Here is a 15775-nt window from a genome sequence, read left to right as displayed (position 1 = left end):
ATGTTTAAGCATGTAGCAGTGCACTATATGGTAAACTGATGGAAGCAGACTTCAGAGCCACCAAGTGTATTATGGAACAACTGTGGGGAAAACAGCATATGATACAAAACATAGAAACATATGCGAACTGTTTTCTGTTAGCCTATATTCAGTTAACTGTTCTATTAATATATATCAGATTATTATTTTATATGTCAGACATTACAGGGTCAATACTTTGAGGTCCTCTAAGTACAAGTCCTCTGATGTTATTTTCATTATTGATAACTGAGATGCAAGACAGCACCAAATTAGTTTATATGAAAAAAGAGAGAGCGAAATCAGCACAAGTGTCTTTTCAAAAGAGCTTAAAGTATGTCTATGGCTGCGTCCAACAAATATTGTTTCCAAAGGCTGTATTTTGGAGGTAGAAAGACATCAAGGCGCGTCCCAATTCATTTCTGTAACATCAAACTAAAAGATTAATTAATCTGTTCGGATTTGCAGCACTCACTGCCTATGATGTCCCACAATCCTGTGCGGTTATAACCATGATTTGTTTTCTTCATTTAGTTTCATGACAATGTCACACATTATTCCATCAATAAAAAGCATCAATACACACTGACAAAAAAATTAAACGCATAATAATAATAGTGGTACGGAGTAAGAATTATTAATGAAATAGATGCATATAAATATTACGACTTCTGTGTAAAAACAAATGATAATGGAAGAAAAGCACACTTTCTTATATGTACATTTCTAAATGTCTGTTGCTTAAGTTTTGGTTTCCGAATAAATATGCCGTAGTTATTAAGTAGGCCTGTACATGAATTTCATAAATGTGACCCTGGACCACAAAACCAGTCGCACGGGTATATTTATAAAATAACATTGTATGGGTCAAAATGATCGATTTTTCTTTTATGCCAAAAATCATTAGGATATTAAGTAAAGATCATGTTCCATGAAGATATTTTGTAAATTTCCTACCGTAAATATATCAAAACTTAATTTTTTGATTAGTAATATATAGGCATATGCATTGCTAAAGGACAACTTTAAAGACGATTTTCTCCATATTTTGAATTATTTATTTCTTTATGTATTTATTCATTTGCACCCTCAGACTCCAGATTTTCAAATAGTTGTATCTCGGCCAAATATTGTGCTATCCTAACAAACCATACATCAATGGAAAGCTTATTTATTCAGTTTATTTATTATTGATAAATCTCACAAATCGACCCTTATGACTGGTTTTGTGGTCCAGGGTCACAAATGTTTTCCATGGCATTAGACTGTCTTTGCTTTCTGGCGCAGCCGTTGTGATTTTTGGAGAAATTTTACGAGATCGACCGGATTATTTCACAATCACACCATGCCTCACTTCCACCTGATGAGCACGCGATGGCGCCATGAGGCCAAATAACGAGGTCGCAGGTGTACTCTGGCTCGCGGACGGGCTTTAGGACCGCTGGGCGTGCGTGGCTCCGCGTGGCTTCTCTGCTGGTGCAGCTCGTTGTTCAGAGTTTCTTCGCCGAACATGTGGTGTGGCAGTGGCGTCACTACACTTGCCGCAGTCGCTAACAAAACCAACTGAGACCGAGACACCGCTTTCTGACGAGCCCAAGGAAGTGTGACACGCGAGCAGCAGGTCAAGAGCGATGAAAACCGAGGGAATTGAGGGCACCGAAAGGTTTCAGAGCCCCGGTAAAGGCCGAGGACTCAAAGCCACAAAGCATTTCAAAGTTGGTGATCTAGTGTTCGCCTGTCCGGCGTATGCTTACGTGCTGACCGTGAACGAGAGAGGCGGACACTGCGAATGCTGCTTTACCAGGTCAGCGCTCCTTATAAGTCGACGTCTGACACTTTGTGTCTTTGTGCACGAGACTAGAAGCCCATGGCGTGTTGTTTACGGATGTTTCATTTGACAGTGCATGCACACATAGCAGCATTGTAATATTTATGAACTTTTATAATAGTTCACAAACAAAGTTGTTTTGATAGTGACATGTTTGACAAGCACGTAATCCGCATTCTCTTCGGGGCTGATCCCTCTTAAAGATGGCTGGCACGTGCTTTTGTGTTTGCACTGCTGTTTAAATGCTGCTGGGTCATGCACTGGGAAGGGTGACCCACTTTGTATACACATCCAACACGGCCAGTGAGTGCTGTGGATGAATGTTCAGTGAAATATTTATTTCCAGTCCGTAAATGTTTTTTGGAGAATTGTGTGATGGTTCTATACTAGATAAATCAGCAAGATGCAATGACAGTATATCTCTGTCAGTATATCTCAGTATATCAGACTGTCTAAATTATTATTTTATGCATTTTAATGAAAGCGTTTGGTGTTATTGATGCATATAATTACAGCGTGTGATGATTTGAGGTACAACAGAATTACTGCGAGTTTAGAATCAGTGGATTTTGTCGATTATCATTTTTGCAGCTTTCGTATTGTTACTATGGTTCTATACTAGATAAATCAGCAAGATGCAATGACAGTATATCTCTACTGTAAGCAAATGTCAATTCAGACTGTCTAAATTATTATTTTATGCATTTTAATGAAAGCGTTTGGTGTTATTGATGCATATAATTACAGCGTGTGATGATTTGAGGTACAACAGAATTACTGCGAGTTTAGAATCAGTGGATTTAGTCGATTATCATTTTTGCAGCTTTCGTATTGTTACACTGAAGGTGAAGTATGACTTTCTTCCATGGAACAATTAAGGAGATGTTCAATTTAGCATGAAATAAAAATCGCCTTATATATTTTTGAATTAATGATGTAGATCTTATTGTGAACAGTTAAACCATGCATATTTTCAGCGTATAAGGGATAGTTTAGCTTAAAGGAATATTTTGCCAGCATTTACTCGCGTATGACTGACTGACTGACTTCTGTGGCACATAAAAGAAGATATTTTGAGAAATATCTGTTATTTGTCAATGGACACCAAAATGGGTTACCAACATTCTTCAAAATATCATATTTTATGTGCCACAGAAGAAATTAATACAGGTTTGGAACAATATCATGATGATACTGACAGAATTTTTGAGTGAACTTTAAAGAGAATGACAGAATCCACCACTTTTTATTGTATGGAAAAAAGATGCAATGAAAGTGAATGGTGACCTTGGCTGTCGTTCGAACATCTCCTTTTGTGTTCCACAGAATAATGAAAGTGTTAGGGGTTTGGAAAGGCATAAGGATGAATAAATGATGACCGAAATAAATTTTTAGGTGAAAAATCCCTTCAACATAGAGGGAAATAGTGGCATACTGAAGGGTGAATTGAAAATCATCTGACCACTTAAACTATTTGTTATTTCATTTACAGGAGAGAAGGGCTGTCGAAGTGTGGAAAATGTAAACAGGCCTATTATTGCAATGTAGAGTGTCAGGTAAGTCTGTGTTTGTGATCTTAATGGGTTGATGAAGAAAATGAAATCATAGTCTTGGTGTGGATTTGCTCCATTGACCATTACAGAAATAGTTCACTGAAAAATGAAAATTCTATCATTATTTACTTGTTCATATACTGTGGAACACAAAAAGAGAAATTTTTTGAAGAATCTTCAAGCCGCTCTTTTCCATGCCAGACAGTCCATAGTGACCAGGCTGTCAAGCTCACAAAAAGGAAATAAAAAATGCATTGCTTTGCAACATGAATTATGATCTGCTATGGGTGCTGCGTAGTGATATAGTGTGAACTGGTCAGAGCTGTTCTTGTATCATGGAATGTAACACTGGAATGCTGTATTGACCAATCAGAAGCCACAGCCATAATGATCAGTTCTATAAAGTTAATTTTGCTCTGTCAGCATATATCAGAGCTTTTTTCCCCAACGCTTAGTACTTACACTACAGTGCTCTAATTGCAAGGATGGTCCCACTGGAGCAACATAGCTGAAGTGCTTTTCCTGTGTATGAGTCAGAGTAGCGCAGTCTCAGAATGAACTCCATAGATAATGGACTCTCTTCACCTGGAATCACACCTGCAACTTTTGTGTTAGCAGCTCAAAATCAGCTGGACCTCCACCACTCTTTGCTGCATATTTAAGACCAATTTTGATCCATCCATTCTCCAAAGCAATTATCCTATGTAGGGTCACAGGGGTAGCTGAACAGTTTTGATATGCATGTAATAATTTGCGTCGATAGTAAATAGTTTATATGGTTTGATTTAGACAACATGGTCTGCAAGGGTGACATAATGGAAGAATGGCAGTTTAAGCTTAAAGGAAAACATACTACAACTACCATTCAAAAGTTTGGGGTCAGCAGGTCAGCATTTTTATTTTATTCAGCAAGGATGCATTAAATTCATTTATAAATAATAATGCTTTCTGAGCCATATTAGAATGATTTCTGAAGGATTAGGCCTATGTGGTGTGAAGACTGGGATAATGGATGCTGAGCATTTTGCTCTGTTATTTATGGAATGTTTAAAATATATTAACAAAGAAAACATTAATTTAGTGTTTTTACTTTTTTAATCAAATAATTGTAGAATTGAGCATAAGAGACTTTCAAACTTTTGAATGGTAATGCATCTCCAATCAATACTATAATTCTCATATTGACTTTTTCCTTTCTGAAAGGCTTTAAAATATTTATTTTATCTCATAAACGTTGTATAAGACAGCACAGTTGACTCATTTCCTCATTCATGAGTTCCTCCAGGATGAGCAACAGGGATAGTGGTCTATGGAGACCACAGTCAGAGTGACAGCTCTGTAATTGATCTTTGCTGGTGAGCGCCAAGCAGAGTCAAAAATCCAGCACTGAAAATAAAAATCATCAATAATCGATTTGCACTCTACCACAAGGCCCTTCTGTCTCGTCCCTGCTGTTTTTGTGCGTTGTACAAGTTGTGGCATTAGAATCCATCATCATACGGCTGTTTGGTGTTTCTATTCAGGCTTGTCCCTGGGTCTTTGTTTTTCTGTCTGAACTGAGTTGCAAAGCTACATAGATGAGCATCAAATGTTAAAGAAATGGGTCATCCAAAAATTAAAATTGACTCCCTGTTAGCCCTCCAAGGTATATGCACGTTTGTTTGTTCATTGGAAGAGATTTGGAGAAATGTAGCATTACATCACTTGTTCACCAATGGATCCTCTGCAGTTAATGGGTGCCGTCAGAATGAGAGTCCAAACAGCTGAGTAAAAGCATACAATAATCCACAAGTAATTCACACAATGTCTTGTGAAGCGAATAACTTTGTTTGAAATAAACAAATCCATTATTAAAACATTTTAACTTCAAGCCATTACTTTGAGCTAATATTGTCATCTATCCATAATATTGTTTTCTCCAGTGAAAAAGTTGTCTCGTCTGAATCAGGAGAGAAATATCCACAGATCAATCACTGTTTACAAGCAAAAACAATTTAAAACAGTGGATTTTGATGTGAGAGGACAACAGCAGATCGACTTTTTCGCTGGAGGCAGTGTTATGGATTACAGACTTTTTTTTGCCAGAGGCAACAGTTTAAAGTTAAAACACCTTACTGATGGATTTGTTTCTCACAAACATGCAGCTTTTCACTTCACAAGACCTTAAAGGGATAGTTCACCCAAAAATGAAAATTCTGTCATTAATTACTTCTCCTCATGTCGTTCCAATCCCATAAGACCTTCATTCATCTTCAGAATACAAATTCATCCTTTTGATTTAAATCCAAGAGCTTTTTGAACCTGCATAAACATCAATGCAACTGACATGATCAAGGCCCAGAAAGGTAGTAAGGACATTGATAAAATAGTTAAAGTGGTTCAACAGTAATATTATGAAGCTAGGAGAATACTTTTTGTGTGCAAAGAAAACAAAAATAATGACTTTATGCTTTATCAACTTAACCCGGATGCACTGCGCCTTGCTTACAAGCAGATCTTCATAAACATGTCTGAAGTAGAGGTCTGCTACCCGACCCGACCCGAGCCCGACGGGTCCCGAAATACTTTCGGGTTGGGTTCGGGTTAAAGTTTAATGAATGGCTTTGGGTTCAGGTTTAGTTATAGCTAAACTAAAACTATATGTAGTAGGCTACGCTGCTTACGCACACACATTAGTGCGCACGGAAACTTTTATTAGTAAAATAGCTTCGACAGGCTACTGACTCGCAACTTTATATTTCTCTGCAATGGTAAGCTGTTTTTGAAGTAACTAAGCCTCATTGCTTGTAGAGAGAGGCGCGCAGACGCAGGTTCACACACGCAACTTTCATCTCTCTCTCTCTCTCTCTCTCTCTCTCTCGCTAATTCAAATAAATTATATAATTGGTAAATAAAAAATACAACTGGTAAGTGTTTTTTCTTTTGCCTTGTGAACTGGCCGAGCCTTAAGGATTCTGTTTCTTTACATGTATTTGTTTACTGACCGTTGCATGCAATCGTGAAATACAGCATTTTTTTTAAATTGGCTAATCTTTGTGGAAAAAAAAAAGTCTGCTTCGGCCTCTAAATTTAACTGCCGCTCGGGTCGGGTTGGGTCAGACGATCTCGGGTACGGGTCGGGTTCGGGCTTCAGTTTAAAGCCCGTGCAGACCTCTAGTCTGAAGATTTCAAAAGAGAGGAAGACTTTGGAAGAGAAGAAATTGTAAAATAAAGTCGTTATTTTTGTTTTCTTTGCACACAAAAAGTATTCTCATAGCTTCATAGAATTAAGTTTGAACCACTGATGTCACATGGTCTATTTTAACAATGTCCTTATTACCTTTCTGGGCCTTGAACGTGTCAGTTGTGTTGCTGTCAAAAAGCTCTTGGATTTCATCAAAAATATCATAATTTGTGTTCCAAAAAAAAATGAACGAAGGTCTTACGAATTTGGAACGACATGAGGGTGAGTAATTAATGACAGAATTTTCATTTTTGGGTGAACTATCCCTTTAAATTGATAGGCTGGATAGATTGAACTAGCCTTTTCAATTATGTTATCGTCAGCTTATCCAAGGAGTAAATGTAGAGCATATTTGTTTTGTCATCTCAAATATTATGCGCCATTGTCTGCATAAATTACTTCCAGGAAGTCTCACCCCAAAAATCACACCATTGATTTTGACATCTGACCACAGTGTTCAAATAAACAGAGAAATGTTTTGATAGCACCACAGTGTTTACACTCCTTGGAAAGGAAGCTACAAATGGTTGTCATTGGCAAAGGAAGAGTATTTTATTGCAGAAAAATTACACCCTTTTGTCCACTTAAATATAAAAAGCCAAAGGCAAAAAAAGAACAGCAAACCAATATAGTTTAAGCAGTGATAATGGAGCAAGTCTGCGTAGCCTGTTTATTTTAAGGGACTTGGGTGTTGCTCTATTCCTAAATTGAGCTGGAAGGCATTCTGGCCGCGCTGTTGCTATGACAATCCATCTCGAACGCATTAGGGATCAGTTTCTGTTTGCTCGCCAGAACACAGGATTTCGTTTATTCGTTGCCCAGTAGTCTGTGAGGCAGCCCGAGACTAATTCAAAGTCTTATCTCTCAGGAATTCTCGTATTCGTCTTGAGGCTCCATTCAATTTGAACGCATTACTCATCAAACGGAAACGAGCCGACATGCGATTGGTTATATCAAAAGCATATCATCTCAAAAAGAAGAGCTGTGACCCTTGAGCTCTGAGTGTGTTACGTTGTTCGTCGGAGTATATGTTATGCCGATGCAATATAAAAATATGCAATAACGCTTTAGTGTAGGGTCCCATTCTCACTATTAACTAGTTGCTTATTAGCATGCCTATTATTAACATATTGGCTGCTTATTAGTACTTATATAGCACATATTCTGCATGACCATATTCTACATCCCTAATCCTACCCAATACCAAAACTTAACAGCTACCTACTATCTATTAATAAGCCGTAAATTAGGAGTTTGAGGCTAAAGTCGTAGTTAAGGGTTTGTTAATAGCGAGAATTGGACCTTAAAATAAAGTGTGAACAAATATGCTATATTTATGTGAAAATAAACATGTCCTTGTCCTTCCCTCAGAGAGGAGACTGGTCCATGCACAAATTGGAGTGCTCGGCCATGTGCGCATATGGAGAAAACTGGTGTCCCTCAGAAACCGTGCGACTGGTCGCCAGAATAATTCTGAAACAGGTGAGGACGACCGACTTTTTTGGCATAACAGTATAACTCTGTTTTCATAATCGGATAGATCACCCAAAAAATTTAAATTCTGAACTCAAAATAACAGATTTTGAAAAATACTTTTTTTGTCCATACAATGAAAGTCAGTGGGGTCCAAAATTTCATTTTTGGGTGAACTGTCCCTTCAACACAAAGTGCCACACTATATGACATATTCAGACACACTCAGATTGTAACATTATTACTTTGGTTGCATGGATGCCAAATGCTCTAGCAGTGCTGTTTTAGCATTACTTGTATACTATTAATGTATTAATATTTAATTTGAATTGTAGTTCAAGCTTTAGTAATTTTGTTGTGCTTTTGTCATTTTTATTATTTATGTGTGTGTGTGTGTGTGTGTGTGTGTATATATGTGTATATATATATATATATATATATATAGCTTTAATTTATTATTTCAGTTTTAGTTAATGCTTCAAATTAAACATTTTATTTCAGATAGTTTTCAAAGCAACATTTCTAATTTTAATGTAACTTTCTTTTCATCAAATATTTCTTTTTTTTATTTCAGCTTTACTTCAATTAACGAAAACAATATTAATAGCTTTAGGAAACAGGAGTGACACTGCTTTAAAGTCACTTCTTGGTAACGCTATTATTATTATACTTAATTATATTTTGCAGACTAACACACTTCCCTAGTTGGAAGTTTACAGTAAATTTACTAAAAGGTAGTAATTACATTTGAGTTTCTGCTAGAACTTTACTGCCTGTTAGAACTTAAAACGTTTTTTGGCTGTGTAACTGTGTTGAGGAGGCAGCTCTCCACTGGTCTGCTGTAATAATGTCTATAGCTACAGCCACTCTACTCATGAGTACTTCAGTTCACAGAGTAAGAGAGGTCTAGTGCAGTCACAATCCTCACTTGCCAATTACGTGAGTCATTTTGCAGTGCCGCTTCTGTAGTTTGAATAGAGTTTTAAGTCAGCAATGTCTGCAGATCCTGCAGCTTTACATGAAAGACGGTGATATTGATTATTTTCTCTGAATGTGTTGAAAAAAATAGTATCTGTTATAAAAAGGTCAGAGAAGAGGCAGCTTGCTCAAAAACAAATCACTGAGGAATATAATCACCACATACATGATTTTTACTATTACACACAGTTTTCTATTTTAATGTATTTTAAAATGTCATTCATTTCTGTGATGAATAGCTGTATTTTCAGCAGCTATTACTCCAGTCTTCAGCGTCACTTCATGATCCTTCAGAAATCATTCTAATATGCTGATGTGGTGCTCAAGAAACACAATGTATTTATAATGTTGAAAACACTTATACTGCTTAATATTTTTTGGATACCATGGCACATTTTTCAGGGTTCATTGATGAATAGACCATTTATTTTTAGCATTTATTTGCAATAGAAATCTTTTGTAAAATTATAAATGGATTTATTGTCGCTTTTAAGCAATATATGATGGACATTTTTTTAGAAATTAAAAAAATGAGAGAAAAAAAATCATCCTCCATCCGATGGGATTTTTACTCATGCGCCTGAACACACACACAGTATTGTGGGAGATCATAGGCAGTGAAAACAGCACACATCTCTTCACTCGTCTTCAAAATCCAGCCAGATCAAGGAATTTCAGACAACAGGATGTTACACAAACATTGGATTTAGATGTGCCATGTTGCCTTCCTACCTCCGTATATTGCCTATGAAGGCAGCATTTATCGGGTTTCAGACACCGGCAGAGAGGGAGTATGAAGAAACTCAGATCTTCTGGCTACACCGGTTACATTGCGCAGATGATTAACCTTCACAGGTGTGAAAACACGCATTGGTTTTCATTTTTTGAAAGGGTCACCAGTAGTAATATTCAGTCTTTTTTTAAGAATCAGTACAATCCAGCGTGCAGCTGATGATTTAGTCTAAGTTTAGATTTAGATGTAGCATTTTCAGTGCCACTCTGGCACATATGGTGCTACCATGTGTTTTTCATGGATGTCTTTTTCCTGAATGCATCAGCCCCGGCAGCTCTCCCTGTGACTCACTCAGCCGACACATGGCGCTTTGTGTCACACAGCAAGCGCCGTTAGACAGTTGGCCGGAAAACTGTTATGTCTTATCAAACACTGAAACAAGTATTTGTTTTGCATGTTTGACCGTTTGCAAGACTTTAAAAATCTAAATTTTAAACATTTGCTTGTTTTTCAGAAGTGCCAAACAGAAAGGACTCCTTCAGAAAGAGTGTTGACTCTTCGAGAATTAGAAGCACGTGAGTGTCTAGTTGTTCTCTGAGTGAGCCAAAAATTATCCTTATACAGTTTTAAAAATGCAAAGGCGTTTTCTTAAATGAGGGTTTGAAGTTAAAAAGCCAGTGACTTTCCACACCTGTTTAATGACCTTTACCAGCTGCTCTGTTGGCTGTCTCAGATATATGACGCCTGGAGTAGGACTTCAAGCCTTCGTCTATGTCTCAGATTGTAACTAGTGGAGCCACAAAAAAATCGGACATTGTGCATTTTGATGTAAAGAGACCTATTTCTGCTGTTGCCTTGAAATTCAGTTATAATTATTCTGTCCAAGTTGTGGCATAATTTGGATAATGTAAGACTGGAGCCTTTTTGAAGTTGAAATGTTAATTGCCTTTTCTGTGCATGTTTGTCAGATCTGGACAAGCTAGATAATGAGAAGAATGAGATGAATGATACAGACATTGCTGCACTACACCACTTTTACTCCCGACATCTCGATTTTCCTGATAATGCAGCACTTACTGAACTCTTCGCTCAGGTAAAGCTAACTGATTTTCATTTCTGTATAACTTTGGAACTTTTGTACTAAATGAATATAGAGAAATTATCATCATTTTATTTGATATGATTTCATGGATATGCACCAATGAAACAATGCATTAAATCATGGAAAAAATAAATGAATTTTTTTTTATTTGAAACTAGCTCACTTTTTTGCTACTGAATAAAATAATCACGTTGCTGCTTTATTTTATATTGCTATCGAAATCATGCAGACTAAGTATTATATATATTAAATTAAGTTTTATATTCTATTCATTGTTTAAGTTATGAATGCATACCCATAAAATAAAATAAAAATTCCAAAATCTTTTTCCAAAACATCACCCAAAAATAAAAATTGTTATCATTTAGTCAACTTGTAAAAATTGTATGACTTGCTTTCTTCTATGGAGCTTAAGAGAATGATATTTTGAGAAATATCTCATTGTTTTCAGTGCCAGTGGTAATTAAAAAATATCTTCTTTTATGTTCCACAGAAGAAAACAGTCAAGTAATCGATGACAGAATTCTAAATTTTGGGTAAATTTGAAAGAGAATGAGTCTATTGCTTTCACTGTATGGAAAAAGATGTGATCAAAGTGAACAGTTACTTTGACTGTCATTCAGTCTAGCATTTCATTTTATGTTCCATGGAAGAATGAAAGCATTGAGCGTTTAGAAAAATCAAACATGAAATATTTTTCACTCCAATCAATATGCTCCATTCATGGAAAGTTCCAAGTCTGTGTGTCCATGACATTAATGCAGGGGATGTTTCAGGCAAATGCATGCTAAATCCTCCCTTTCTACACCATAGGTGAACTGTAATGGCTTCACCATTGAAGATGAGGAGCTGTCTCATTTGGGTTCTGCTGTATTTCCAGAGTAAGGTTCATAGAAATCAAAACAATTGCCATGATCTCAATATGTTAAATATTTGAGTAATTTAATGTTTTTATTGTTGTTATCTGTGGTAGCGTTGCTCTGATGAACCACAGCTGTAGCCCAAATGTGATTGTGACGTATAAAGGTACAGTGGCCGAGGTGAGAGCCATGCAGGACATCAGCCCTGAAGAAGAGGTGAGACGAGCCACACCATGAACATGAGTCATTATAAAAAAAACATTGCTGCTTATTTCACTGTTCATGAATATAAAGTAACCTGAATTATACGCTCAATATAATGCTCAGTTTTTGCTAAACAGCAACAGCTCTTCAGTCTTTACTGACTAGCCAGACCTAATATGATTCGCTGTTGTCACCTTCAAGAAGTCTTCCTTATGTATTATTTACTGTAGAATTATAGTCGTCATTGTCATTGAATTGTGATGTAAAATATAAAATGCTTTGTAATATCTTCTGGTAAAATCAGTTTTGAATTTCCTGACATCTATCATCTTATAAGTATTGCATAATCATCTCATTACTAATTTAATTGTGGTATTTTGTGACAGTCCTCTTTGTTTCTCTTGAATAGATCTTCAACAGTTATATTGACCTCCTGTATCCAACAGAGGATCGAATTGAACGGTTGAGAGATTCTTACTTCTTCACATGTGACTGTAAAGAATGCACCTCTAAATCAAAAGTGAGTGTCATTTTATCCCTGTAATAAACAGGTTTTCAGAAACCCGTCTGATGTAGAAAGGCATAGGAAATCATCACTTTCAGTTTGTTGCACATGATTATTTTTGTGTGTGTGCATTTTGGAGCATGGCAAAATGTGTAGTTATGGTTTGAATAAAAATGAATATTAATTCAAGAACTCAAGTTGATATGTGTGGAATAACAGCCTCTTTTTTTTTTTCTTTTTTTTAGGACAAAGCCAAAATGGAGATCCGGCAGAAGCTTAGCACACCTCCAGAGCAAGAGGAAATCAAGCAGATGGTGATGTATGCCAGAAATGTCATTGAGGAGTTCAGGAGAGCGAAGCACTACAAAAATATCCTTTTCTCTTTTGGATTCGTGTGTGTGTGTGTGTGTGAACGTGAACATTTATAGTTCTGCACTATTGCGCAATATTTTGAATATGGGGCAATCTAGAGGCAGCGGGATATTTTTAATCTTGACGAAGCCATACTAGCCTTTGGGATATATTGTCACAAAACATACACTAGTGTTTTTACAATTCACAATTGCTTGTGAAGTCTGAGAAAAGACAGCAGAAAATCAATAGTGCTTAACTTGTGTAACCCCAAGCTACCAATGTTGTTTTTTTGGAATAAACACCCTTTTTTTTTTTTTTTTTTTTTTTTTAGGACAAAGCCAAAATGGAGATCCGACAGAAGCTTAGCACACCTCCAGAGCAAGAGGAAATCAAGCAGATGGTGATGTATGCCAGAAATGTCATTGAGGAGTTCAGGAGAGCGAAGCACTACAAAAATATCCTTCATTGGCCTTTTCTCTTTTGGATTCGTGTGTGTGTGAACGTGAACATTTATAGTTCTGCACTATTGCGCAATATTTTGAATATGGGGCAATCTAGAGGCAGCGGGATATTTTTAATCTTGACGAAGCCATACTAGCCTTTGGGATATATTGTCACAAAACATACACTAGTGTTTTTACAATTCACAATTGCTTGTGAAGTCTGAGAAAAGACAGCAGAAAATCAATAGTGCTTAACTTGTGTAACCCCAAGCTACCACTTTGTCAAAGACAAAATACACTACCATTCAGGAATTTGAGGTCAGTATATATATACAGTATGTTTTTTCGTGAAAGATATCCATACTTTTATTTAGCAAAGATGCATTAAATTGATCACATTTTTCACAAACTATTTCTAACACTTGATGATGATGATGTTCCTTGAGCACTAAATCAGCTTGTTAAAATCATTTCTGAGGGATCATGTAAGAAAATTGGTGTGACAGTTCAGCTTTGCCAGGAATTAATTACTTTTTTTTAAATAGCCTATATTAAAACAGAAAACGTATTTTAAATTGTAAACATATTTCACAATATTACTGTTTTACTGTATTTTACGCATAAGAGACTTCTTTCAAAAATATAAAAGAAAAAAAAATTTACATCTTATATCTTGTATATGTCCTGAAGTGGAGGTTTTGTGGAAGTTCCTTAACTGCTAAGTACCCCCCAGTGAACTGCTGGAAATCTGTGAAATAAGCTTGGAGAAAATGGGTTCGATCTTTGCTGAAACCAATGTGTACATGCTGCACATGATGTATCAGGCAATGGGAGTCTGTCTCTATATGCAGGATTGGGATGGAGCAATGAAATATGGCGAGAAAATTATCCAGCCCTACAGGTAATGCTGCGCCCAGTGCGTTTCCTCTCTAAATGTCTTACATTTTTTACGTTTTAAAAGTTGAATAATAATGAACTTACAGTGGGTCCACTTTATTAATAGTATTCAATCCTCATTGTTCTAGTGTGCACTATCCTCCTTACTCACTGAATGTGGCTTCTATGTACCTGAAACTTGGAAGATTGTACCTAGGACTTGAGAAGAGGACACAAGGAGTTAAAGCTTTAAAGAAGGTAAGACGCTAGCAGTGCTAATGTAATACTAATGCAGTATTAGATGTGGGTGTCCCTTTTAAAATCCAAATGGAAAATATGAATTGCTGTAGATTACAATTAGGCTTTACAAATTGATGTGGATGAATTTGTCACAGGCTCTTGCAATCATGGATGTTGCCCACGGTAAAGACCACCCATACATCGCTGAGATTAAGAAGGAAATGGAAGAGCAGAAATAATGGGAACGCATGGAGGAATATGCATCAAACGCTGGCATGTGTCTTATACCTCTCCTGGAAATATTAAAACACAGTGATGTCAAAATTGTCTGTTCATCTGAGATGTCATTTAAATGAATTTTTGGTTTGTAAATAGATGGCCTGAGTCTGAAATATTTTGTTGCTTGGATTGTCTGCACAAATGTGCTGCACTGTTTTCTGTAAAGAAGGGCTAAGATTTAAGAATCATATCAATATATGTCAGGTTTTTAACCAATATTTTGCCCTCTCATGTAGCAACAATATTCTTGTTTTCAATAGCTAACGAATGTCAATCGTTTATATATTCTCAATAAGGCGAAGGACTCGGATCACTGATTCTGTTTAACTTGTCTGTTTGCATGGATATTGTTTTGCACTGATCAATGTTAAGATATTGGACTTCCATTCAATCAGTGCATTTCATAGTGTTACTTTCATTATTGCTTATTTGTTTGTTAAAAGTTTATTTGTTTAGTATTGTACAATTTTGACAGGTAGCATGGTCAAAAAAAAAAGAGGGAATTAAAAAAATATGCAGACTGCCACATGCAAAATTTTAATGTGACACTAAAGTAATAAATTCCTTATGACAAAAATTGACGACTTTGATTACAATTTATTTAAGACCGTATATAGAGATATAAATATGTCAAATAAACACATTTATCTTTGTATCACTAAATACATCCAGCGACTTGTAATCACCATCATCTGCTATTGTTTTTGTCATAAGTCTCTACATAAGCTGTGTCGCATCCCTGGATGTAACCATGGTGATGAAATCCATATATGGCTCTCATACCATCTGCTATGACCGAGAGCACGTGTTTGGCAGAGCCCTATGGAAGCAGCATGGCGCCATTCATCTTCCCACAGATCATTGCATTCAGGAAGACAAACAGGAACAGAAATGTAACCATTCAGAAGTGCATAACAGCAAGGGATTAGAAATCATTGCACATAATCACAAATCATATGTGGTGCATTTATTATGATCAGCAGTTTGCACAAAGCCAGCAATAATACAGACAAGAACGATGCTTAAAATAGTTTTCTTTTAATAAATAGGAATACTAAAGGAAGAGGATGAATTCCTTTGAAGCGATTAACGTTATTTGTCTTCAG

The 15775-nt window shown here is 36.3% G+C and overlaps 1 protein-coding gene across 1 annotated transcript; it reads left to right on the top strand.

The window, feature by feature from the left end:
* The first annotated feature begins 1402 nt into the window (after positions 1 to 1402).
* Positions 1403 to 15153, top strand: smyd2a (SET and MYND domain containing 2a). Its single transcript, XM_016282323.1, has 12 exons — positions 1403 to 1822; positions 3339 to 3402; positions 7994 to 8104; positions 10321 to 10381; positions 10775 to 10899; positions 11722 to 11789; positions 11882 to 11984; positions 12382 to 12492; positions 13163 to 13286; positions 14001 to 14175; positions 14300 to 14408; positions 14546 to 15153. The coding sequence occupies exons 1-12, from the start codon at positions 1650 to 1652 to the stop codon at positions 14627 to 14629; spliced, it is 1308 nt and encodes a 435-aa protein (XP_016137809.1). The 5' UTR covers positions 1403 to 1649; the 3' UTR covers positions 14630 to 15153.
* The last annotated feature ends 622 nt before the right edge of the window (positions 15154 to 15775 follow it).

The sequence above is a fragment of the Sinocyclocheilus grahami genome, unplaced genomic scaffold (assembly GCF_001515645.1).
Source record: "Sinocyclocheilus grahami isolate Dianchi unplaced genomic scaffold, SAMN03320097.WGS_v1.1 scaffold158.1, whole genome shotgun sequence".
NCBI lineage: Eukaryota > Metazoa > Chordata > Actinopteri > Cypriniformes > Cyprinidae > Sinocyclocheilus > Sinocyclocheilus grahami.
Note: the sequence above shows the minus strand (reverse complement) of the source record. Positions and strands in the feature narration are given on the sequence as shown.